The 25,486-nt window shown below is 43.0% G+C and overlaps 1 protein-coding gene across 5 annotated transcripts in view; it reads right to left on the bottom strand.

Annotated features, from left to right (window-relative positions):
* Window positions 1-23,507, bottom strand: part of MYO5A (myosin VA) — a 112,853-nt gene extending 89,346 nt beyond the window's left edge. For 4 of the 5 annotated variants that reach the window (XM_033167222.1, XM_033167226.1, XM_033167225.1 and 1 more), the window contains exon 1: window positions 14,221-14,316. In XM_033167222.1, coding sequence (XP_033023113.1) covers window positions 14,221-14,301 — 81 coding nt within the window. In that variant the 5' untranslated portion in view covers window positions 14,302-14,316. Of the gene's footprint in view, window positions 1-14,220; window positions 14,317-23,392 lie in introns of those variants that run through there. The other variant, XM_033167224.1, reaches the window with a different exon arrangement.
* Window positions 23,508-25,486: the final 1,979 nt, after the last annotated feature.

Genomic DNA, 25,486 nt, shown 5'->3' with positions numbered 1-25,486 from the left:
CTGCATCAGAATGAGTCCAACATTTCATTAAAAACTTGTGGAAAATATAGATGGCAGACTAGAGGACTAATTTGACTGTTCAGATATTTTGATAACACTCGTATTTCACAAACTCTCAAGTGGCAAGGCTGCCTTTCCATATACTCCATCTGTCCCCGTCTACCAGGGACAGTACCTATTTTTTGTTACCTGTCTCTGGAGAAATGATGGCCCCTATTTTTGCCTTGCTAAAATCATTTTAATGTGAATTGCTAGAATTGCCATTCTTTAGGAATCAGCTCACTCTATCACCACGAGGGAATCTAGAGCTTACATTACTGAGTGGGGATAGAGCATAGTTTGTAGTTAACACGCACATACAAATCCATGCACTGTGACATCAGTGCAGTATGCAGAACAGTTTTTCATTTCACTTACTGCAAATATTTTGACCTGCAGTAGCGTACTGTCAGACAGTTAGGATTTTCCAATATATCTTTAACCAAAAGAAACAAATGACATCTTGGCTTTAAAATCAGTGGATGACAGGCTATTGAGGACTAAATGCAATGCTGTATAGGAGTTGATGTGGGTTCAGGAATGTACCTTTCACGCATGTATCTCTTATTTTCTTCTGTGAAATATTGGAGGTTCTGCCTTTCTAATGTATTCTACTTTCTGGGACCTCCAGTCACTTTTTTACAGATTCAACTAGTAAAAAAGCAGCAAAAGCAATAGGATATAAACCCACTCCTGTAGGGCAACCGCCTCAGGCAACAGGATCCACCAGGGCAGCAGATCCCAATGTTGATCTTCTTCCCCTTTCCCTTGCTCCTGATGTAGATCTTCCCTCACCCCTTCTTCCCTGGTGGGGAGGGGGGGCACCAAAATGTCTTGAGCCAGCCCTGCACTCCTGACAAAGTATACTTGGTTGTGCAGTGGCCAGGTTCCTGAAGTAACGTGGCAGCTCCTGCTACACCCCTAGGGTGATCTGCCAAGCAGGCTGGTCTTGCCCATGAATGGACCTGCACTGAGCTACCACTGTGTGCCCTTGCACTTGAGTCTGGAAGTAGAGGAGAGGCTGGCACAATCACATACCTGGGTGTGGGGGGGGGGAAGGAACCCCTCAGTTTAAGAAACATGTGATTGGACAATACAGAAATGCAGCAGGCAATTCAGTTGGAAGAGCTCTTGCGAAACTACACTAAAGGAGAAGTGGCATTGTGTGCCTTTATGCAGGCAGCTGTGCCTGAAACTATGCAGTCAACACTTTATGAATCTTAGAAGCCACCTGGAAGTACCCATTTCATCAGGCTGCAGCACTCCATTGGCTCTACCAAGACACAAGCAACTTTTGGCTTCCCCTCATCTTTAACTTTTCCCATCCCAGCTGGTTGTTATAAGAACTTTGCAACTAAGAACGAGTGTCTGAGTTTTCCTTCTTCCTCCTCCTTCCAAATCCCTTTTCCTTTTTTTACTGTGTCTTTCCTTTCAGCACTGATCTTTGAAAGCCACTGTGGGAGCCTTTTCTGGCTGAAAACAGAGTTATTGAAAATCATTGGCAAAAGGGTGGTTTCAGTTCCCTAACAGTGGAGGATAAGTGACCCTTGGTGTGAATGAGAGTATTGCAAAAGGGTTCTGTTATATCTATGAAGCACTGGGAGGGAAAGTTTCTGTTCTTCAAACATAGCACAGCAGATGTTGAAGTCTTATGAAATGCTTGTAGATGCACTGGGTAATCCTGGAAGGGGGTCAAATAAATGAACAATAAAAAGAACAACTGGACCTAGAATCTGGAGACAGTTCCTCCACAATTATGAAGCTTTATGACTCTTGGAACCACTTCTAAAGTGGGTGCACATGATTTAATGGACAAGCTTATGGCAGACAAAACCAGGAACTACTTGTCATAGAATACAGAGCAACCATTTGTTTTCTTTTTCTGTATTCATAAAAAACCCATTGTGTTCCATAGCAGAACTTAAAGCATCTAACTTAAAGCCATGCACCGCACCGCAGCAATACAACAGAATATGAGCCTTTAAATGTGTTTGTGGGAGGGGGGGTTAATGGTTTGTTTTGTATGCATTCTGTGTTCTCATTTTGTATTATTTGTGGCAAACTATCCTGTGATGGGTGAAGCTGAATGTGCACAAGTTAAACGTACATAAGTTGAGGGTCTACTGTATTCTCATGCAAGTACAATAGGGAGCTTCGGGGAACTCCAGATTCATTGTTTCACAGCCTGCCAAGCCTGCCAAGCACAAGACTCTGTAGCTGCCCTCCACAATGGAGACAGCTGGAGACAAGAAGAAAAATGAAGTGGAAAAAGAAAAATGACCCTCAGAAGCACCAATAGCTGTGAAGTTTATTCTCAAACCACAGCTCCCCCATCCCAATCTTAAACCCAAATATAGACTTAGGTCACCATGCCTACCAGCACCTGCTAATCCAGAGATTGGGAATTTGTGACTCTCCAGATGTTAGATTCCAACTCCCATTAGCCCCAGCTAGTCAGCGATGGTGGGAGGTTTGGTTGAACTACATATGGAGAGCCGCAAGTTCCACATTTCTGTGCAAAAGAAACTAATATTGATGCCTTTCCTGTGGAAGCTGCTTGAAGCTGAGCGCACATTTTTGCTGCTTGGGCATTCTGATTAATGGACCTACATTGGGAACTGCTGCCCCTGTGGATCCTGCTGCCTGAGGTGGCCAACTCAGCTGGCTCATGGATGGGCTGGCCCTGGGGAAACTGGGGAAAGGGCACCACTGCAGTACACACTCCACAGAAATGCTTGTTTAATACTCTCTCTACTCAGATGTCAAGCAGATAAAGAACTACACAACTTTTAGAAGACATTTGAAGGCAGCCCTGTACCAGGAAGATTTAAATGTTTGACTTTCTACTGTGTCTTTATATGTACAGTACTGTAAGCCACCCAGTCTGATATTTTCAGACCCGTGAAATCAGCAAGGGGCTGTTCATTTAGACAGCCAGAATCTGCACCGACTGAACTGTGTAACTGCAGTATAACAACTGTAACTTTAAGAACTTCCTTTCCCAATCCTTTTTTCCTTATGTGTCATGTATTTTTAAGAATGTAAGCCTGAGATCACAGACTGTCTTTGTACTGATTTTTGTAACCTGTTTTAAAAGCCTTTTCTGCTGAAGGGCAGGGTATGAATGCTTTTTTAAAAATAAAAAGCAGGTGCTGGGTATCATTTCTCATTCATATATAAGGCAGTGCCATAGTATCATAAGGAGCACCTTTTGAATATCTGCTTGGGAAACCAAAACACTATCTCTTTGCAACAACAGAGAGAAGGGGAAACCAGATTGCAGATCACCATAGAAACCAGACTGCCAGAGCCAGCTGAGCCTTCCACGTGAGATAGTTAAAAGGATATTAAGATCCTGCTACCACAACCAGAAATGGTAGTTTTAAACATGCATGCTTGATCATCTGTAGTTTTACCAACAGTACAGATAACACTTCAATCCTTAAGAAAGCAGAAAAGAGAATTGTTTTAATAATAAAGCTGCATGAGGTGGCCAAGCTGTACATTATGTTGCTCTCATTTATTCTGAATTACAGCCAGCTCTATCCTAAAGCATCAGAACACCGACTCATATCAAACATGCAATCTGTAGTATTTATTATATAAGCTTAGCTGGGTAGAAATGCCCTGCTACAGATTTGTGGCACTGTCATAGCAGTTCCACATCAGGGTATCTGCTATTGAAACCCAGAACTAAGAGAGAACTCTTGGAAACATTCTATGGCAGCTGGAAGGTAGCACAGATGTTCTGCACGGCTTAAAGCTGGTCTAGAATAGAGAAGAAAGCAGCAGCTGCTACTAAAAAAAACACCAACCCTACCATCCATGAAAATATAATACACTGGTCTCAGATCGAGGGTGATGGATTGTTGGGGTTCTTTTTAGCAAAGGATAAATAACACACAGTGTTATTCACTTGAGACTGCTTCAGTGGCTGAATACTGGGCAGGCGTGAGATATCTTTGCAAAGAAATCCCAAAACCGGAACGTTTTCCACAAATTAAACACAAATGAATTGATTTTTTCCAAGATACTGCTAAATAGCATCCATTATATTATTGCAACACCTCAAGGACTGCCTCTCCCTATATTAACCAACCTGTACCCTGCAATCATCATTTGAGGCCCTTCTTCATGTGCCCACTCAACAGGAGGTCCAGAGGTTGGCAACACGAGAATGGCATTTTCAGTGGTGGTGCCTTGCTTGTAGAATGTTCTCCCCAGGGAGGCTTGCCTGGCACCATCATTACCTATTTCTAGACACCAGACAACAACATTCATTTTTCACCATGCCTTTGACTTCTAATTATCTATGCCCTTTTGTATGTTTGTGCTTATTTAATGTTTGTTTAAGTCACTTTGACTTGAAGTGGCTAATAATAATAATAATAATAATAATAATAATAATTTTATTATAATAATAATTTTATAATAATTCTACTGCTTCTCCTTGCAACATATGACAAGATTTATGCAGAACGATTAATAGGTACATTTTTCCAACTCTTTCTTTTGCACGCAACATAATAAAAATAATAGTGGAGAGGCAGAATGAGGCATAGATGGAATTCTATCTCACAGAAAGAGCAGACACCATGAACTAGGGCAAGATTCCTCTTGTACTTTATGATACCATCTGAGATCACATGAACAAATCATCAGACCATATTAACCACCAAAACATTCACATCACAAGATGTACTTGAGGCATTCACCTCTTGACAACATTAGTGATGACTAGAAATAAGCTGGCTTTTCATCAGGAATTCTCAAAACGAACACCTAGGATGCGTATTTCTTTATTTTCTATTTGTTGGGTGTTTTATTTAAATTGGATGTACAGATATGGAAACTACTGTTAAATTGTTAATAAGTTCATTCCTCTTGTTACTTGTGATTGTGAATGCTTGGAACCAAGTTTCAATTTTTAAAGAAGTTCTGAAAACCAACAAAAGGAAAACAAAAAAATGTACACCTAGGAAACAATGGCCTGGGAACGTCTCAGCTCCAATCAATATGCACAGGAATTATACAAGTACCCTTCACAGTAGCATTTTGTCATTTTAAACTCAAGCAAGGAGTAACAGAAGAACAGACTCCTCAATAATGCTTACTCAAGTTTTTTTCAGTGATGTAGGAATATTTGAGCATATGAAATGAAGACAGCAGCATACATAAGAGTATAGATATCCAAATAACACAGGAAAATCTATTCTTCGGAAAGTAACTGAACCTCAGCTACAAAACACAGATCTAGAATACCACACACACACACACACACACACGAAGTGACAGTGCCAGATTATACACTAATATTTTTACCAAGGAAGTAATGGCAGAATGGATTATTGTTCTCAATGCATGGAATCTAAAAAGATGCCCTTTCTCCAATGTCTTCCTCAGGGTTGGACCTACTGTTAGGTAGTAGAGTGAGCAATTGCTGGAGTGTAGCAGTGACAGTTCTCTCTCTCACACACACACACACCAGATACTATCCCATCAGCAGCACTGAAGTAAGACTCAGCTGCCAATATAGTAGGCTTCTGTATATTAGGTCCAAGGATCACACACACATGGAGGTGATGGATGGATGGATGGATACTGAGAAGACCTCCCAGGGTGAGAGACTGGGAAAAGAAAGGAAATCTCCCAGGTGAGAGATGGGAGGGTGCACCACTTTCTGAGACAAATGTTAAGAGCTTTCTCTGATTTTGTTTTTATTTAGTTTTTTTAATCTTATTGTATTATGAAAAAGCTTTAGTAAAATCTTATGGGGACAATGAGGAATGAAGAGGGGACTGTCTTGTCCTTTGCCTCAGTTGGCAATACATCATGACATGACCCTGGTCTTCCTCCATCAAAGGAAGACCCTTTCCATCAATGAAGAAAAAGCCACAGCTTGTTTCTCCAAAGCTTAGTTTGTTTTCCAGGTATTTTGCCTCATGCTTTTGAAGCTTGGCAAGAGTCTGAGGTGGAGTAGTCAAAGAAACCATGGTTAAGCACGGCTGTTGAGCTTGGACATTAACACCTAACTGTAGTTAAAATAAGGGATGATTATTTGGCGGTGACACCAAATCCTACATATATTAATGAAAATAAAAGCATCATCTTCCCACCCCACCCTCCCCCATCCCACCCACCTCCTTCGCCCTTCTCTCCCTAATGTCTCAACAACCAAAACTGATCTGTAAAAATGTTATATGGGGGAGGAAAAAAAACGAGAGACATTACACACACTTCTGTAAACCAAGAAAATCTTTAATTAAAAAAGGGATGATTCTTAAGCCAACAGCAAACCATTGTTTGTTGCCAGAAAGCAAGCAATGATTGGTCTGCAAGGTTGAGTTTAGACATTTAAACAAGCCATGGTTTAGCACAGGGCACAAACTAGGCCAAATATGTACACACTCTTTAAGGAAGGTGATTTTAGAGTCAGTGTATAAGTCCTGAAATAGCATATGGTGCAATCTTCCTCTGCAAGTATCATTTCGGAGCACAGGTGAGTGCATGCTCGAATATAATCACAAGACATGAATTCCCTGCATTTTACTCAAGTTTTCCTGATTCGGTGGTGGTTGCTACATTCATATGTGCAGGAAGTTGGGGCTCTAAAAAGCAATGGTGAAATTCAAACACTGAGCTGCCAAAATTTACCACATGCTTTTCAATTCCTCTCACAGGTCACAGTCCTGAGGAACTTTCCATAATATGTAAAATATTTCAGCTATTTAGCATGATTAGCACATCCCTTTTCTTAGCAGCTGGCTTGTTTTTTATTTTTGGCTTTTTTAAATTCTCTGGGGGAGGAAGTGAAACTGTTATATGCTCCAAGACTTAGCAGTGCAGCATGTCAAAGTACTATTTGTAAGACTGAAATAAAACTCACACATCTCTACCACTCTCAGAAGCTACAGTGCTCTTTCCAGAACTAAAATAAAGGGGGGGGGAAATGGAAATGGTATTAACTAAGGCAGAGGTTTTTAAACTGTGGTTACCAATCTGGCACCCAGAAATCTCCATACAGTTGCAATTGGACCCATGCCAGTAGCACCTGGGGAACTTCGAACACTGCCACAGAATGCATTACATTAGTTCAATTGGGAGTTCAGGAAAGCATGGACAACTGTAGCCAAGAAGAGCCATGATTGGTGAACCAGGGGAGCAGAGGCACTCCTAGCCACAGCGGCCATGTGAGCCTCCATTGAGCACTCCCAGAACTATTCTTTTATGGAAAGTGCCACCCCATCACAACGGGCTGGTTGCCTAATTTGCAAGCCCAAGATAGAACAAGTCTCAGACTTATAAAGATTCACCTTTAGTTTATTGTCCCTCATCCAGCTCATCACTGCCTCCAGGCACTGTTTCAGCACTTGCACTCTCCTGATTCAGATGGTATGAAGAAATAGAGCTGGGTGTGTCCACATACTGGTGGCATTGTGCTCCAATTCTCTGGCTGACACCTCCCATTGGTTTTGTGTAAGGTTAAAAATATTAAGAAGTTTCACAGTGCGGGGAGACATTTTCCCTCCCTTTCATATTAGACAAGAATATGGAATCGTACAGTGAAGCTGATGGGTAGCAAATTCAGAAAAAAACAAATAAAAGGAATTTCTCATACTGTACTATATATAACAACTGACTTACAGAATTTGACAGCCACAAATTTGTGATGGTGCCACAGATGACTTTAAATGGAGATTATATCCATGAATTATAACTCCATCAACTGCTATTCATTATGACTGCAACATGGAAATGCCATACTCAGAGAAAGTCTACTTTTGAATTCCAGGAGTTGGGGAAGAAACAACAGAAAAGGGCTATTGCCTTCATCCCTGCTGGTGAGGTTCCCAGAAGCATTGGCAAGATGGACATTTGGTCTGATTCTGTAGGGCTTTTCTTATGCTTAAAAGTCTTCAAGTTAACCAAACCAACCAAGTTTAGTTACTCACATTTACTACTGATTTTTAAAGTACCAAATAGTTTAAAAATTCCAGGAATCCCCATATAAATAGGCTTATGAAGATCACACTCCACTTGTGCAGGTCCCATTGAAATTCAACTGACCTATGCTGAAAAAAGCAGTGTCCCAATAAGATGTTTAAGAGACTAAGGGGGGGGGGAGTGAACCACACCTCTAGTTAAGAACAATCCAGCAATATCATTTCATAATATCTAATTCTTTGGGAATGCAAGTCTCCAGAAGCAAAGTCTTTGATACGTGGGACAAAATGCAAATACAGTACTTGAATCTCATGATGCATTAACTGTTCCGGTCTCTGGTACTCCAAAGAGATCAAAGCTGAATACACTGCACATCTCTCTTCCTGACCAGATGTTTAATTAGTCTTCCCTATACAACTGCTAGATAAACAGTTTCTCTGTTCCGTTCAATTCTTAAGATCTCTCCTCTTTTCCTGACAACTTCCTATATAAACCACATACACCCTTGAGGTGCCTGGATATAGAAGATTTGACTATACACAATTTAGCTCTCAATCTCAAGAATTGCAATACATCATATAATGCAATTCTGAAAATATACCAGTATTTGTAGCATTTATTTATATTATATGCTTAGGTTATTTGTGCCTTCTCAAAAATAACAGAGCCCATCAAAGCATCTGGAAACACAGGAGTTCCCGGCGTGCACAGCGGGAGGATGGCGGACTTTAACATCTTTGCTATCTATCACGAGTTAATTTGGCGGCTGCGATGGGAGTAAGCAGCCTCCCACCTCCCCGGGACGACGGGGAGGGCTGCCTTTGCCCGCGGTACTCCTTAACCCGCTTTGGGTCCTTCGGGACCGGTGGGGGAGTCTGGGCACATAGGGCTCGTTTTCAGATGCAGCTCCTGGAGCCGGCCCCGTTCGTGCACGCTCCCTTTAATTGGATATATAAATTTGTTTAAAGATTTTGGGCATGTCTCGGACAAAGGAGTGGGAAGAATGTTGCTAACTGCAGCCCTGAGTGATTAAGAATGAAGATTGGAAGAAGACGCGGACTTTACATTGGTATGTGAAGGAGGGAAAAGAAGGGGGGGTAAGCTCTGGAATCTCCGTTTGTTTTGCCTCAATATCTACTTAACACGGGCGAAACCTCCCCCTAGAAAATCCACTTTCACAGGCAAATGGCAAGTGGACTTTAAAGACAGAATGGAAATTAGAATGGAAATTACAAAAATAAACTGTGTGGAGGTGAAACTTGATCTGGACTTGACTCAACAGAAATGGAGGATCCTCGGCTGGCTGTGACGCAGCTAGAATTAACTGCCGAGTGCTGATGATAGCCTGTGGAGCTGTACACCACTTCAAAGGGAGAAGCCGGATTTGATGGACGATTGATAGTGGAATTTACGAGGGTCTGGCCCTCCCGGAAAGGAGTGGGGACGGCTCACAGGGGAAGAAATTGGTGTGTCGCAGTTTGATTTACAAGTTTGATTTATGAGAGACTTTCAAGATGGCGTCAGCCGAAATGCGATATTGGGAGAGGATGGCTTTTTCCACACAGAGACATTATTTACTATAAGAGTGTCTGCTTGCTGGCATTTATCAGAGGCTGTGAAAATATTGACTTTATGAAGCAACTGGAAAAGATCATAAGAAAGCGCTCCGGAGTCCGAGACATGGGGAATTCACAAGTTAAAAATTTGGCATAATTGGAATTGTTATAATTGGAATTGTATAATTAATTTGGCATTGTAATTTGTTTGGTAATTGGAAATATATGTTGGAAAATCAATAAATATGTTTAAAAAAAAAAAAAAAACAAAGCATCTGGAAACAGAGCTAACGGTAAAATTAATTATCACAGATATAAAGGTCAAAAGACATTAAACAGAACTGAAATCACTCATTTTAGCCTATCTCTCATATTGCTTTTCCCAACATGGGAAATAAGATATAAATCAGAAAAACCACAGATTGATCATAACCTGGAAATGGACAAGTATTACACTTCTGATTCTTATATCTGGCATCTACCAGAAAGTTTGACCTGTTATACGCCAATGGTTGAAGTGTGTCCAGCCATACTCAAATTATGGAATAAATCCTTATCCAATGCTTTTCCTGATCTAGACAGCTCTTGGAGCAATCCCATTAGGGCTACTTTAAAGGTAGATGCCATTAATCCTGCTTTAGAATATAATCTACATAATCTCACAGATCAACTATGGCATATTACATTTAAGAATGTACCACTGGACAAGTTACTGTCGTTATATGTTGTTCTTGTATTTAAATGAAAAACTATGAGAAATTATTTGGGGGGGGGAGTTTTTTGGAGGCCTAAAAGCAGAGCAAAATGTTTAAATAAACTAAATCAAATAGATGTATCACGTTTCAAAATGTCCAGTGGTATCAAGCAGATAGAAGATAGTCGTTTTTGTTTTTGAAACATTCATTTTTCTGCTTTAAGTACCAGAGAACCTCTCTTTTAAAAAGCTCATTAGCAGACTTGGGAAAAACTCTTAAGGAAACAGGAGTCCTTGCCCAGAAGCTACAAGCGTATTTTCTGTTAGAACACCTTCGTTTTAAAACCATTACTTTCTCTCCGTGTTCTTAGTCAGGCACACCCTGAGAAGAAACCCCTGAGGAATATAACTTGTTTGCTTTGTTGTCTAACCAGGAAGTTCTGCCTGATACCACATTCTGGAGAACCTTCTTTTTCAGTTCAATTCAGCTGTTAGTAAGCAGATTCACTGGAGATTCAATAACCCAGGGGTCTGCAACCTTTAAGACCAAAAGAGCCACTTGGACCCGTTTCCGAAGGGGAAAAAAAATCTGGGAGCCGCAAAACCATTGCGACATTTAAAACAAATATAACACTGCATTTTATTTTTAAAAATCCGATTTAAATTTTAAAAAATCCGATTTAAATTAAAAAAATCCGATTTAAATTTAAAAAATCCATTTTTTTTTATTTAAAAAAATCATTCATTTTTATCCACCCTGGGGACCACTACCAGGTCACAGCCTGATCCAAGGTGGGTTGCAACAGCATACAAATATTTGATTTGTTGTTGTTTTTTAAAAAATGAGTCCTCAACTGCACACTTGTGTTAAATGTTTGTCCCATGTCTTATTGAAGACTGCTGGCTTTTACAATAATCTTAGTGTCTTTTACCCTTAATATTCCAGACCAGAGGCTATGTTCACCTCTTCCAACCTCCTCTCTTGCTAAATAAAGCACAGAATTGCACCAGAGAAGCCTGTGATGTTTGTGCTGACTTGCATACAGGTGGCTGTAGTAGTTCGTGGTGTTCAAACCTTTTTAGGGGAGTTCCCTGCCCCCTTAATGACAATGGCGATAGATTTTGCACATGAACACAGATCCAAGTTAGGACTCCTCTCTTCCATGCCAACAGGTGCTTTGTCAAGGCTCCTCTAATACACACTCAGGACAGAGGAAAAACTGCAAAACGTCCCGGCCTTGCTCCGGGGCGGAGAGAGACGTGCACCCGCAAGAGCGCGGTCTGAGGCTGCGAGCGGAACCAGGAGCGAAGGAGGCAGCGGCAGGGAAACAGGCGCCGCTTCCTCGACCATTTTTAAAAAGAGGGCTTCCCCCCTCGCCCTCGCCCGCCACCCTCCGCCCCTGGCCCAGCCCGCAGCTGCCTACCTCGTCGTCGCCTCGATGCAGCAGCCAGCAGCCTTCCGAGAGGAACCGCGGCCAGCCCTCCCCCGCGGTCCCACGACCCAGCCGAGGAGTCCTGGCCTCCAGTGCCCGTGCGGGGACGCGTCTGAAGGCCCCCTTCCTGCCCCCATCCCGCCTCCCAGCTGCCTCTGGATGCCGCGGGGTCCCACATACCCGCCGACCTCGGAGCTCCCCTGTCCCACGCTAGGAAGACTCCCGGAGCTGGGCAGGGTTGGTCCCGCCAGGCAGGCTCGGGGGGCGGCCTCTCCCATGGGCGCCTGCTTCGGAGGCGGAGGCGGCGTCTTCAAAGTCCCCCCTCCCGCTCACCCAGCTCCATCTCTTCCCGAAGGAGCATGCGCGCCTCAGGCGCGCTCCCCGCCAGAGCCCTCGGCTGAACTGCGCCACCTCTACTGCGTCCCCACCGCCTCCAAGCCCCGCTGCCCCGCTGTTCAAGGCCAGGTGATCCTGGGTACGCCCCTGAGCAGCGCCCTCAGCCTCCGGAGGGCGGGCCGCCGGCCAGCTGGAGGGCGGTTGCTGCCAGCTGGAGAAGTGGGCGGGCGTATCCGCCCCAGAGCCGCGGCAGCCGTGTAAAAGAGCCGCATGCGGCTCCGGAGCCGCAGGTTGCTGACCCCCGCAATAACCTAATCAGATTGTAGCCTCCAAAATATTGCAAGGCTGAAAGGGAAGATATATCAGGTAATGGGGATGAGTGAGAAACACGAACTCAAAAGCCAGAGAGACTTATACTGTAGTCCAATCCTACAAATACCAGTACTTACCTATATACTTGAGTATAAGCCTAGTTTTTCAGCACACTTTTTGTGCTTTAAAAGCTGCCCTCGGCTTATACTCAAGTCAACCATTCCTTAAGAAGTGTACAAGAACGGTGGTTCTTTACTCTCCCCAGGCAGCTTGTTCCATTCCTGAACTGCTCACATAAATGCTAACTTTAGACCCCAGAAGGCAGAAAGCCTATCAGTTAAGGAAGTATTAAAACCCCACAGGTGCTCACTTTCCCTGGCTCCTGCTTAAACAGGACAGGATCCCAGCCTGCTCTGTATAACACAAGGGAACATTGCGCTGTAAGTTAAACCACAGAGCCCTAGGGCTTGCTGATCAGAAGAATGGCGGTTCGAAACCCTGCGACGGGGTGAGCTCCACAGCAGCAAAGGAGGAAGAGGAAGGAGCAGCCCAAATGGCTGCTTTGGGCTGCTCGTTCCTCCTCTACCACAGTGGCAAAGGTGAACCGGCTTATACTTGAGTCAATAAGCTTTCCCACATTTTTGTAGGGAAATTAGGTGCCTCGGCTTATATTTGGGTCGGCTTATACTCGAGTATATACGGTACTCAGAAGAAAGGCTTAGGTCATGGGTAGGCAAACTAAGGACTGGGGGCTGGATCCAACCCAATCGCCTTCTAAATCCGGCCCGCGGACAGTCCGGGAATCAGTGTGTTTTTACATGAGTAGAATGTGTCCTTTTATTTAAAATGCATCTCTGGGTTATTTGTGGAGCATAGGAATTTGGTCTTTTTTTTTTCTTCAAAATATAGCCCACCCCCCCCCCAAGGTCTGTGGGACAGTGGACCAGCCCCCTGCTGAAAAAGTTTGCTGACCCCTGGCTTAGGTGTTCTATCGGGCTTTCACCCAAGTACAGTGCTTCTCAAACTTTTTTCTCTGGACCACACTTTCAGAATAACAACTTTCTTGTGCCACACCAAAAATTTTATTGCTAAGAAATACATGGGAAAACGAAAAGAAACAACTCCTAGCAGTGCTCGAATTACAACATAGAACACAACTATAATATGATCATGAGACATGCAGATAGTATAAAACAACGTAGCCGCATGAATCATTCCCAAAATATAATGTTGTTCTTGAATCTTCCCACACACTTTCCATCCTCTCCTGCCCCACCCTTTGAGAACCACTGCCTAAGTATATGTGGACAGGACAGCAGCTTAAATCTCTCTTCAGGTATGCTTAAATAGAAAAATACCTAACGAATTGTTTTTACTTGCTCTTCAGTTTTCTCAAAGCTTAGCTGATCAACATATACTTAGATAAGTTTCCCTTCCTCCAAAGTATTATGTTACAGAACTATCCAAAAGCAAATAATTAGAAAGCAAATCAGCATTCCAAAGCTGAAAAGCTTATTTTATCATTTGTTTTAGTATTAGTACACTGACAACAGTATGGGAGGGAAAACTCCCTCAAAAGCCATTACAATTCCCAAACATAGCATAGCGACAAGAAGAAAGTACACATACCAAAGACAGTTTCACTCTATAAAAGTTATCTTAACATAGTCTGATTAACCTTATTTATACAACTAAACCATACGCCTTATGGCTTGCCCACAATATGTGTAAAATGTATATTTATATGCAATCTTGCATCCAATTACAATTGAAGCCAGTAAGTTTCTTGTGTAACTGGACATAGGACTGCGGCCATGTTTAGATAAAGTAGCAAGAAGTTAGCTAGCATAGATAATGGTGCTAGATTCACAGTTGAGGTATGTGTGAGGAGAGAAGATAAACTTACTTTAACATACATATAGTCCAAATCAACACTTTTCCAGTATCTCTGGTGGTGCAAACTCCTGGTAATCTGAGCAGCAAGCATTTTCGCCTTCACAAGCAATATGTCCTTCACGCAGTAAGACGTATTTCTGAGAGTGGGCAAACTGATCAGCCACACAGTTCAGACTGACTCTAGCAGGCGTCACCCAGCTCATCTGCAGGACTGATATTACCCACTTTCAAAGCAACAGAAAAACCAACCATAACGCCCCTGTAAAGGCCAATGTTTGACAGCCATGTCAGATCACTGAATTCCTCCATTGTCAGGGCAATTTGACTTCCTTTGCAGCACAAAGAGCGAGAGTGTTTTCTTTCCATGCCACTTGAAAGAATGATAAAACCCAACTGTCTTGTGATAGTCATCAAATGGTGATATTCAAAAACATTCCTCCAAACATTACTTTTACAACAATAATAAAAAAGTTCCTCTATCCATTTACATTAAGCAGAGAGCTTTAAGTGCTCTTACATCTTATCAAATGATGCGCTCCCAATTACTTCCTCCATTAAAATGATAATTTAACAGACAGGGAAGTTCACAGGGATGTTCATATTCCATATTCTGCACCATGAAGTAAAATCTGATGGTTAAAAAAAAGTTAAGGCTTCATGATTGCCCTCCCCCCATGTTTCTCTTACTTTATTTCCAGCCCCTGTCAACCTCTCACACATTCAGGCCTGCCTCTCTAACCTCCTGCTTGCATCCATTATATGCAAAAAAAAAAACACAACAACAACTCCCACTTCTGCAAAAGAACTACTAAGTCACTATTGCCATCAACAACTACACACAATGGCTATAGCAGCACTGCTACAAAGACTATTATTCCTGAAATCTATACTCAGTCCCATAAAATGGTCACACAGTTAAAAGATTACTAGCTGTGCCAGGGCATAGATGAGGATGCTTCACAGAATGCACATCCCATAGAATGCACATCCCACTGTAAAATAACATTGCGCAAAAGGGCAGCAACGAAACTGCAATGTGCATTCCGATGCACATTTGCACATCAGATTCGTGTCCAAAATTGTTGATACGGTAAACGATACACATGTATCCTCAGGTAGACAGGGGCATTAGTGTGGAACAGCTCCCACACCCTGACAAAACCAGCTTACGCATAGTAGCAAAGGTGAATATAGCAGCACTCCCAAGCTACATACCTGTTCCTCATCCAGAACTTCCCAAATTTCCAAACCTCATACGTGCTTGCCCAGAGTTTCCATCTTGCCAGGATTCAGGATTGGGGAGGGGGGTTGGCTCTCACCCAGCCCACCACTGCATCCAGACACCAGTTCAAATAACCACAGCTTCTCCGGATTCAGATTTAACAGAAAAGCAGATCTGGGTGATATCTGCATACTGATAGCGCAGTGCCCTCAATCTCCTCATAGGAGCTCCCAGTTGCTTCAGCTAGATATCAAACAATATTGGGGTCAAAATAGTACCCTACGAAACCCCACAGCCAAACTGCCGGGGCAGACACATAATTCCACAAAGCTATTATCTGAACACAGCACCGTAAATAGGGAGTGGAAGTGCAATAAATATAGTGCTACCAATTCCCAATTCTTGGAGGTTTCTCAGAAGGAAGCCATGGTCCATGGTATTGAAAACCACCGAAAGATCAAACAAGAGCAACAAGGTGATACTCCACCCATCCCTCTCCTGAAGCAAAGCATCTATCAGGGCGATCAAGGTTGATTCTGTCCCCAAACCAGGTCTGAACCCAGACTAAAAAGAGCTTCCTCCAACATCATCAAATATTAAAAAACTTCCCTATAAAGACGTACTTTGGAAGTCGAACGGAATCTGTTCTGGAAGTCCATTTGACTTCCAAAACGTTTGACTTCCAAGGCGTGGCTTCCAATTGGCTGCAGGAGCGTCCTGCAGCCAATCGGAAGCTGCGCCAGATGTTCGACTTTCTAAAATCATTCGAAAACCGGAACAATCACTTCCTGTTTTTGATCGTTCAGGAGCTGAAACATTTCAGTTCATAGGCTTCTGAGGTTCCACTGTACAGGGCTGCCTTCAAATGTCTTCTAAATATTGTATACTTTTACTGACTGTTACTGATCTCCTTGACATCTGATGGAGTCATGGTTTAGCATTACAAAGATGAACCACAGTGAACCTTGGGCTCACCTCCTCCTCCTTGCAGTACAGCTGTGAGAAGATAAGGAAAGTTCACTTCTCCTTTAGATTAACCTCACTTTAGCATGCTGTCTTGTGGTTAGTCTTAACTTTGGTTAGTGAAAACAAGCCAGCTTCGTGAACTATTGTTTGAAGTTGGCTTCTTTCCACTATCCATGGAGAAGACTATGCCCAGGTTAGGACAATAAGTTGAAAGTGGAAGCAAAAGATTCTGAACAACTCGCAGCTGCACTGGAAGAGTGGGAGAAGTGTGCAAGCTCTACCTAGTAATACAAAATCATGCTTTAGCATTGAATACTAATGAAATAATTCCCTCTTACATGGGAGGGAAGGAGGTAACCTTGTTTAAGATGATGCCTGCTCACAAACACTTGCATCCATCATCTAAAAACAAAAGTACCATGCTTTTTCTTTAGAACTAACAGTTTTTCTCATATGTCAAATTACTAAAATCCACATGTATACTGAACAAAGATTTCTTTAGTCATGTGACAGCTCCAGAGTTACATATTCATTTAATGGCAATACAGTGGTACCTCGGGTTATGAACTTAATTCGTTCTGGAATTCCGTTCTTAACCCAAAACTGTTCTTAACCTGAGGCACGCTTTCACTAATGGGGCCTCCCGCTGCTGCCATGCCGCCGGCATGCAATTTCCATTCTCATCCTGGGGTAAAGTTCTCAACCCGAGATACTACTTCCGGGTTAGCGGAGTTTGTAACCCGAAGCATTTGTAACCCGAAGTACCACTGTACTGTTCCCCTGCTTAAAGCAAGACCTTTAGATAATACGGTATTTCCCAGACACCTGCCTTTCGTGGATCTTGTTTCTCCAGTTCTAACATACCTAGAGAAACACAGGCAAGACTACACAATACTTACAAAAGGAGCTAAGAAAAGCCACACCAAGATACAGAAACAAGATTGATCTGTTTTAAGTGCTTATATTCTATAACCTACCTAAATTAGGGGGTTGTATTAGATTGACTGCTTGATTCTATGCTATAATATTCCCACTTCCTTCACATTTATAGCACACTCTTTACCATTTTAATAAACAGTCCCATGATAAATGATTCAGGAGAATACAGGTAGCAAAGGGTGTACCTGGCTTGTGCCTGCTTTTTATCATATAGCAGCTAAGCACATGTTACTGCTACTGACCCTTTTAGATGTGCATCACACATGGTGGAGGGAATGCTGCATATGAAAGAAACTCAAAAATCTGCATAGTAAAGGTATGTGCAAATCCATTCTTACTTAGCATCACAGCAGTAGAACTCTGGAATTTTCCATTTCCAATCCTCTTTAAGCTATTCTGCTGAACCATCTCACAAAGTGCTGATTCATGTACTGTGTCACATCACAAAGGAGCAGAATCCAGGGAGTGGTTGGTGGTTCTCAGATTTGAGCCTATTCAGCATTTATCTACTAACAATCTGCCACACCCCAGAGTAAATTGGCTTTGCTTTAAGTGGCAAAGGAATTTAAGAGCAAAGCACAAGTGCCACTGTTAGGAAATTGTTAAGGAAGCCTTTCAAGATGAAGCCAGACACATGCTATAAGACTTAACATGATTTTCTAATATGGGTACTGAAGTCCAAAAGCATGTCACATATGAACACCCACATGCTTTCCATCCCAAATTGTGGATAGAAGTGGCCAAAAATTGCCTGACTGATAACTGTGTCAAGGGTAAGGAACACACAGGCTCAATTGGTTAGAGCATGGTGCTGATAATGCCAAGGTTGCAAGTTTGATCCCCATATGGGACAGCTGTGTATTCCTGCATTGCAGGGGGTTGGACTAGATGATCCTCAGAGTCCCTTCCAACTCTACAATTATATGATTCTATACTGTATTTCATGGTACACCTAACCATACTGGATAGAGCCATGATTGACTTTACACCTTTACTCATTGTCACTTTGCTTGCATTTGAAAAACCACAACCCCCAAGATGTACACAGGAAATAACTGCTGTCACTCTGCCGTATTTAAATTGGCTCTGCTGGATGTCTGCTCTTATTAGTGTCGTTTAAGCAAGCCGCTTTAAATATCCATGTGCCAATACAAAAGTGAGGATGTTTGTTCTGAAGGGTGTTTGGGAGGTTTCGTTGCATTTTTCTTGCTCTGTGAAAAACAGCTCAACTAATTAACTCCGGCTGAATAAATCATTGTTCATGGAGCAAAAATTACAAGTTTAATTTTTAACTGTACAAGTCTATGTGCATTTCAAAATACATCCCCTATGACTGATTTGTGGGGCAAGAACTCACTTCCACGAACAGAACTCCATTAGGCAGCCCTGCCCAGGGTGATTTCATTTCCTCCGAATAAACTCAGTGTTCAGATGAAGCACTCTAAACCAATACAGTATTTAGCAGTTGATCTGCTCAATTTTTTCACAGCTTCAGACCTGTCAGTCTACAAAGCTGATTGGAAACTCTTTCACTTAGTTCACATTTTCCGTTAGCTGGGTACTGTTTACACAGTGTCTGGGTTTAATTGGGAAGAATCAAACCTGTTTCTGTCTTGCTGTGCTGTTGCAATTTTATGGCAAGTTTTTCCAAGAAAGCTGTTTCTCTAGGCTACCAGTTCCTGCTGTCATATAACTGAGCTTGAAAACTGTGATGATGAAGTATTTCTAGCCACCAGAAAGGGAAAGATAGAAGAATTGGGTAGCAGTGACTAGATCTTTTTGCGGGGGGCTGGGAATCAAATTTCCAAAAAGCAATATGCATAGAAATTTTGAATAATTGTTTCATTTTTCAGTAACTGAATTAACAGAGATGGTAGACTAGTGTTACTTTACTTCAGTAAATTGGAAGTAGCCTTATTTATTTCCAATGCTAGCATAACATAGATTTCTATAACACCCTTTATTGAAAATTATCAGTGTGGTTACACACATGTTGTTGTTGTTGTTGTTGTTGTTGTTGTTGTTATATCCATAAAATATTAAATTATATAAAAAGCAAAATTAAATATATCATTAGAGGACTGAACTCATCAGCCACTAAAAGCCTGCTTTAAAAAGTGTTGTTTATTACCTGGTGTCTGAAAAAAATACTACCGGTAAGTTGGTATGAGATGCAACTCAGTGGGGAGGTAACTCCACTATTTTGCAATTATATATTTGTAGGAATTGCTAGACAGCTCAACACATAAAATCCTAGAACTGAATACATTTTAAGATTTGAAAGCATATATAAAAGAAAATGCAGAAACACAGTAAAGCACCTTCCTTTTATTACTATTATTTTATTTAATGATATTTTATTTATTACAGTATTTAATATTATTGGAAGGACAATACAGCACAGAAGTAGGCAGCAGTTTCTTGCTTCAGCATCTTATTAAAAGAAAAGCAGAAATCATCTTTTAAAAGTAGGGAGAAGTTAGAAAAGCACAACTTGAGATGTGCTTACCCGAGAAAAGGTAAGCAAAGGTTCCTGCCACTTGTTTTAGAAAATGATGAGTTTGAAACAGCTTGCTCCTGGCTGTACTTGCATCTATCACCACTGAAGTCAACGCATGATGTCATTAATGTGAACACTTATCTCAGTGAGAGGCCCATTATATTTATTTGGTGTTTTAACTAAGTCTCCTGCTGGCAACAAATAAGGCCTAGGCACTTTTCTACAGAAAAAACACAAATGTTACTTGTAGACACATTCAGATATTGATTCATTGCTTTTTCTTCTGGGTAATTCCTAGGAAATAAGATATAGTCTAAGAGTGGAGGAACTTATTTGACATGTGAATATTTTACTATACACCATAATCACTTCACACAAACATTAGTTTGCTTGGTCTGTAGAAAGTGCCAACTCCAGCTAGTGCATAGATCCTGGCGTGATTCATGTCTGACAACACTTTACACATAAATGCCCACTATAGAAAAAAATGATCCAGATGCTGTACCGCCTTGTTTTCTTTTGTACCAATTACCAATTTGTGTAAATTACTATCTCCACATTAGCATTTCTATTATGATTTAAACACGAATGAAGCCTTACATGCCTTTCATAGTATAAAAAAAGAAAACACCAGTGGGAAGTTTGTATTTTTTATGACATCTTCAATCCAGGAAAATCAGGTGCTCAGACAAATCCAACACACAAAGTCCTTTAATGTTGCTTTTAACTACAAAAAGCCCTTACATGAAAGTAACCCCACTGAACTCAATTGGACTTACTTCTGAATAGACATGTATAGTTAGTCTCTTCTCCACTCCCCCAAAAAGCATGGGCTTCATGGAATCGCTATAGAGCAGGGGCCACCAATCTAAGGTCTATGGGCCAGAAGTGGCCCGCGGAGGTCTTCGACCAGCCCACGAGCCGCCCCTGAACTGAGTCGCCCACTCGCATGCTGTGCTAAACTGGCACAGCGCGGCACCAGAAATCATGTCTGCACAGACGCTGAAAATCGCAGCTGCGCATGCACAGGCACCAAACAAGCACGTGCGCTCACACACACGCATGATCTGGCCCACGGAGGGATCTCTGCGGAACCAATCCGGCTCAGGCAAGATAAACCTTGCCGACCCCTGCTACAGAGCTTCAGCATGAGGTTTACCTCCCAGTCCCTACTTACATTGGACAATTATTCTTCTACTTCAAACAATTCCACATGCACCAGAGATAAGCTTATTCCTAGAAGCCAAGCACTAATTAAAAACTTGTGTCCAAAATGAGTTATAAAATAATTGGTAGTTCAATAACACACACAGTTAAAAGTACTTGTACAGGCTCTACCCCAAGGCTAAAAAGTAAAACAATATTAATATATACAGTTACAAAAAGTTCGTGTTTTTGTACTGCAAGCTTTATGAGCCCAAACCGAATTCCACCAAGCAGAGTTTAAAAAAGAACAACAACCTAGACTGAAAAACGTTCAGATGATGTTCCATAAATTGAATAGATAAGAGGTTTGTTTTGAATGGCAAGACCCAAATTCTATACTACCTACCATATATTGTTCACAGAAAAATGGAAATGGATTGCATTGTATGGCTGGCCTGATGACTACCTACCGGTAGCTAGCTAGGTTGTCTTTGTTATTAGAGCAGAAGATGAAGTTGACTATACAAAGAGAATCAGTGAAGTTTTGCCAGGAGACACAGCTTAGAATTCAAGATTATAAATGCAATAAATGAGATGAAGATAGATATTAATTTAAATGCATTAGCAATGATAATTTGACATTCTCAATCTCTGGGCTTCACAGAACCCCATCAGGCCTAGAAACAAAAAATATTAGTAGCAAAGCTAGGAATTAATTTGAGAAGCATATTCAAGAAGCATGGCCACAACGCCCTGAGCTGGAGAACTCTGTGACAATACCACATCTATACATACTGAAAAGCTGATATTTCACATATCATGATATCTAATGTGACCACCAGGGACATATGATGCATCTACTACCAAGCCCCTTTTCTCTTATTCTGTATAGCATATTTTCCCCATCAATTTGTATGGAACAAGAGAAATAGCTGGGGAACTGTTATCTCCCTCCTTACAGGCATTTTTAAATAAATAAAAAGAACTTCCAAACTACAGCAGGAGGCACATGACTGAGGTTTGGCTACACATATAGCCAATGTGTGTGTTCCATGTCTATAGCTATGGTCATAATTAAAGTTTAGCTTGGGAACCAACCATGATGCTGCATGCTGCAATTAGAGTGTTCTTTGTATTAGTTATCCCAAAACATCACACAGCCCAATTCATTAGCACTGAAGCTTCCCCAAGGGAGCTGCCGAGTCAGGCTGCTAAGAGACAAGGAGCTTGCATCCCTTCCCTCCCTTGACATAACCTAGCTTTCATCCACCACCAGCTGCGCATCCCTGGAAAACAAGGAAACCTAAAAACCACCACTGCCGAGGACTGCACTCTGCACTATTTCCTTCCAAACTGCGAGTGTTTTCATTACTGTGCAAAAACAAACACCAGCTGATTATAAGGAAATCAAGCATGACTCATGCTTATCTAACAGAAGATGTAAAAATGCAATGGTTCGAGCGGGCACGTAGTTGGGATTATTATGAGCAGAATTCCTCATCAGGCAAGCAATAATACAGCCGACAAAGCAAACTCTCCTTCACCACCACCCAAAGCTCCAGCCGCAATAAATGATGCTAGGCTTTCAGGTGCCACAAGATGACAGCATGTGGTGAAAATGTTACAAGAGGCGGGTGGAGAGAAACAGCTGAGGAACAGGACATAAAACAAGGTAACATGTGAGTGAGCTGCTCCAAATGAGGAGCAGTCCCTTTGTTTTCTTCACTTTCAGGTCACCAGGAAGGAGAGAGGAAGGAGACGTAGGCAAGGAAGATGCTCCTTAGCCAAAGAGGCCCTGACAGGAAGGTGACAACCTGCCCATCCCAGCCCCGCCATCCCCTGAATGCTACAGGAAGGTATAAAAGCATCGTAGAATCACAGAGTTGGAAGGGGTCCCAAGGGTCATCTAGTCCAACCCCCTGCAATGCAGGAATCTCAACTAGTTCGCCCATGACAGGTGGAACACCCAACCTCTCTGCTTGTGGGAGAAGGGCTTCCACAAAGGCCGGCTCCTCGTTCCCTAACCCAACCCAAACCACCCCTTGAAAATAAAATAAAAAAGGTGGGGACGGCAGAAAGAGAGGTGAGGGAGAGATGAGAGAGAAATGGCTCATAGGGACCATCTCCCGTCTCCTCCATCACTGCTGTGTGTGACTCATAGACACCACCATCGCTGGTCGAGGGCCTGGCCCCATTCTCTTCCCCACCCAACACACACACACACACCCGTCCCCTTGGCAACGAGGCCCACACCCCTCCCGCGGCGTTGCCAAGCACCCTGCAACGGCCTCGGCCTCTCCTCGCCATTCATTCCCGCCTTTGCAGGCTGAGCTGAGGGGGAAGCGTAGGCCTCGTTGGCGCCCGTCCCGCCCGCCCGCCCCCCCCCCCACTCCACTCCCCGCCGCTCACCTTTGTGTACAGCTCGGACGCTGCCATGGCTGCAGCAGCGCTGCAGGGGCTCCAGGCGGCCGGCCGCGATGGCAGCGGCTCTTCGCCTCTGGGCTGGAGCGAGAGAAGCAGCGAGGGAGGGGAGGCCGGTCAGGCAGCCAGGCAGCCAGCCCGGGGCGGGGCGCAAGGCGGCGCGCGCCGAGAGAGGCGAGGCGTCTTGCCGCGGCGCCCCGCTACGGCTGCTGCCGTTTCTCCTCAGGAGGCGGCTGGGCTGGCCTCGCCATGTTGCTACCTGGGAAGGGCAAGGAGGATGGGGGTGATGCAGGCGCGCAGCCGGCTCCCTCCTCCTCCTCCTCCTCCCGCTCCGGCTGCAGGGGCTCTTCGTGCATTGTGGGTACCAGCCGGCGCCGGGGAAAGGGAATGAGTCCGCCGGGCGGCTCTCGTGGGCGCGCGCTGCCTCCCACCGGCCGCGCGTGCGAAGTGTCGGCGGAGACGATGAAGGAGCAACCTCAGACCGGGCAGCTCCCTGGCCACGTCCGGCCTCCCGCAGAAACCTAGAAGAAGCTGCGGTTGGGGTGTGTGTTTTTTTGTGTTGCTGTTTTTGTATTTATTTAGAAAAGGCTTCGCAGATTTGCATTGCGAGTCTTGGTTTGCAACCTTTCTCGGGTGCATCCTTTCCATGAGCAGGGCCGGATTTAGGATTCATGAGGCCCTAAGCTACTGAAGGTAATGGGGCCCTTTATATGTCCAGCTGTCCTTTGTCAACAACAAATTGTCGCTGTTTTTTTGTGTTGAATATATGCTATATGGTAATTTATGCAACCAGTCCATGCATAATGTAGGCACCCTATATATAGAAATGAGCAAACCAGTGATATTTTAGGGAGCAGGCTAGCAGGCGGGGCCCATTACTTACACCATAGGAGCATACACAACACAAAACACTGCTGTTGCATGTAGGTTTTATTTGATATGTTTTTTATCTTATATTTTGGAAATGTACATCCAGGTTTTTTTCCAGGCCCTAAGCTATAGCTTGTTTAGCTTATATATAAATCCGGCACTGTCCATGAGGCTCAGCTGGACCTTACTGCGCCCAGATAAGTTCAGCAAGCAATGGATGGGGCCATGCGGTGTCCTTGAACAGACCAAAAAATACAGTCATTGACTGCGCTGTTTGCATTCTGTTGCCATTTGATCCCATGGATGCTGGGAGCCGGCCAGAGTGGCTAGGAGGGCAACCCAGTCAGATGAGGGGGGTTCAGATTTATTATTAATTTTTATAGATACCTTTCTTCTGTACACTCATGCCTGTGTGTGCTTGATGGATATATTTGTGTTTTTATCTTGTATTTTTATGCTGTGAACCGCCTTGAGATCTACGGTTGAAGGGCATAATAAAGATTTAATAAATAAATATGCATGTGCACATACACCTGCCAAGTGAAGGTAATGCTTCATGCAACTGATGAAGGGAACTCCAGGAAAAAGGTGGGCTACAATAAATTTGTTAGGCCTCAAGGTGTCACAAGACTCCTTGCTTATCTTTCTGCAACAGAAACCCAGCTAGTCTTTTGAAAGTTGTCCCCAGGTCTGTGTGCATAGAGCTATAGATGCACAATTATCTGGGAGTAAGCTTTACTGAAGACTGGCATTTACAAGTAAACATGGTTACATGGTATTACTCTGTTACAGTGGAATCCTAAGGATATTTACTCAGGAATAAGTTCCAATAAAATTCATTTCCCAAGTACATTTAGGATTGCAGTCTTTAAACATGTTAGAGCAGGGGTCAGCAAACTTTTTCAGCAGGGGGCTGGTCCACTGTCCCTCAGACCTTGTGGGGGGCCGGACTATATTTTCGGGGGGGGGGGAATGAACGAATTCCTATGCCCCACAAATAACCCAGAGATGCATTTTAAATAAAAGCACACATTCTACTCATGTAAAAACACGCTGATTCCCGGATCCAGGCCCCGGGCCTTAGTTTGCCTACCCATGTGTTAGAGTCAGCTTTAAGCAGTTACATGAAATGTTAACTTCAACTGGATCTGGGCAAGTTTCTGCAAGATTTCAATATCATGGAGATAATATTTCATACATCTCAGCAAGTTG

Source organism: Lacerta agilis, chromosome 13 (genome assembly GCF_009819535.1).
Source record: "Lacerta agilis isolate rLacAgi1 chromosome 13, rLacAgi1.pri, whole genome shotgun sequence".
NCBI lineage: Eukaryota > Metazoa > Chordata > Lepidosauria > Squamata > Lacertidae > Lacerta > Lacerta agilis.
Note: the sequence above shows the minus strand (reverse complement) of the source record. Positions and strands in the feature narration are given on the sequence as shown.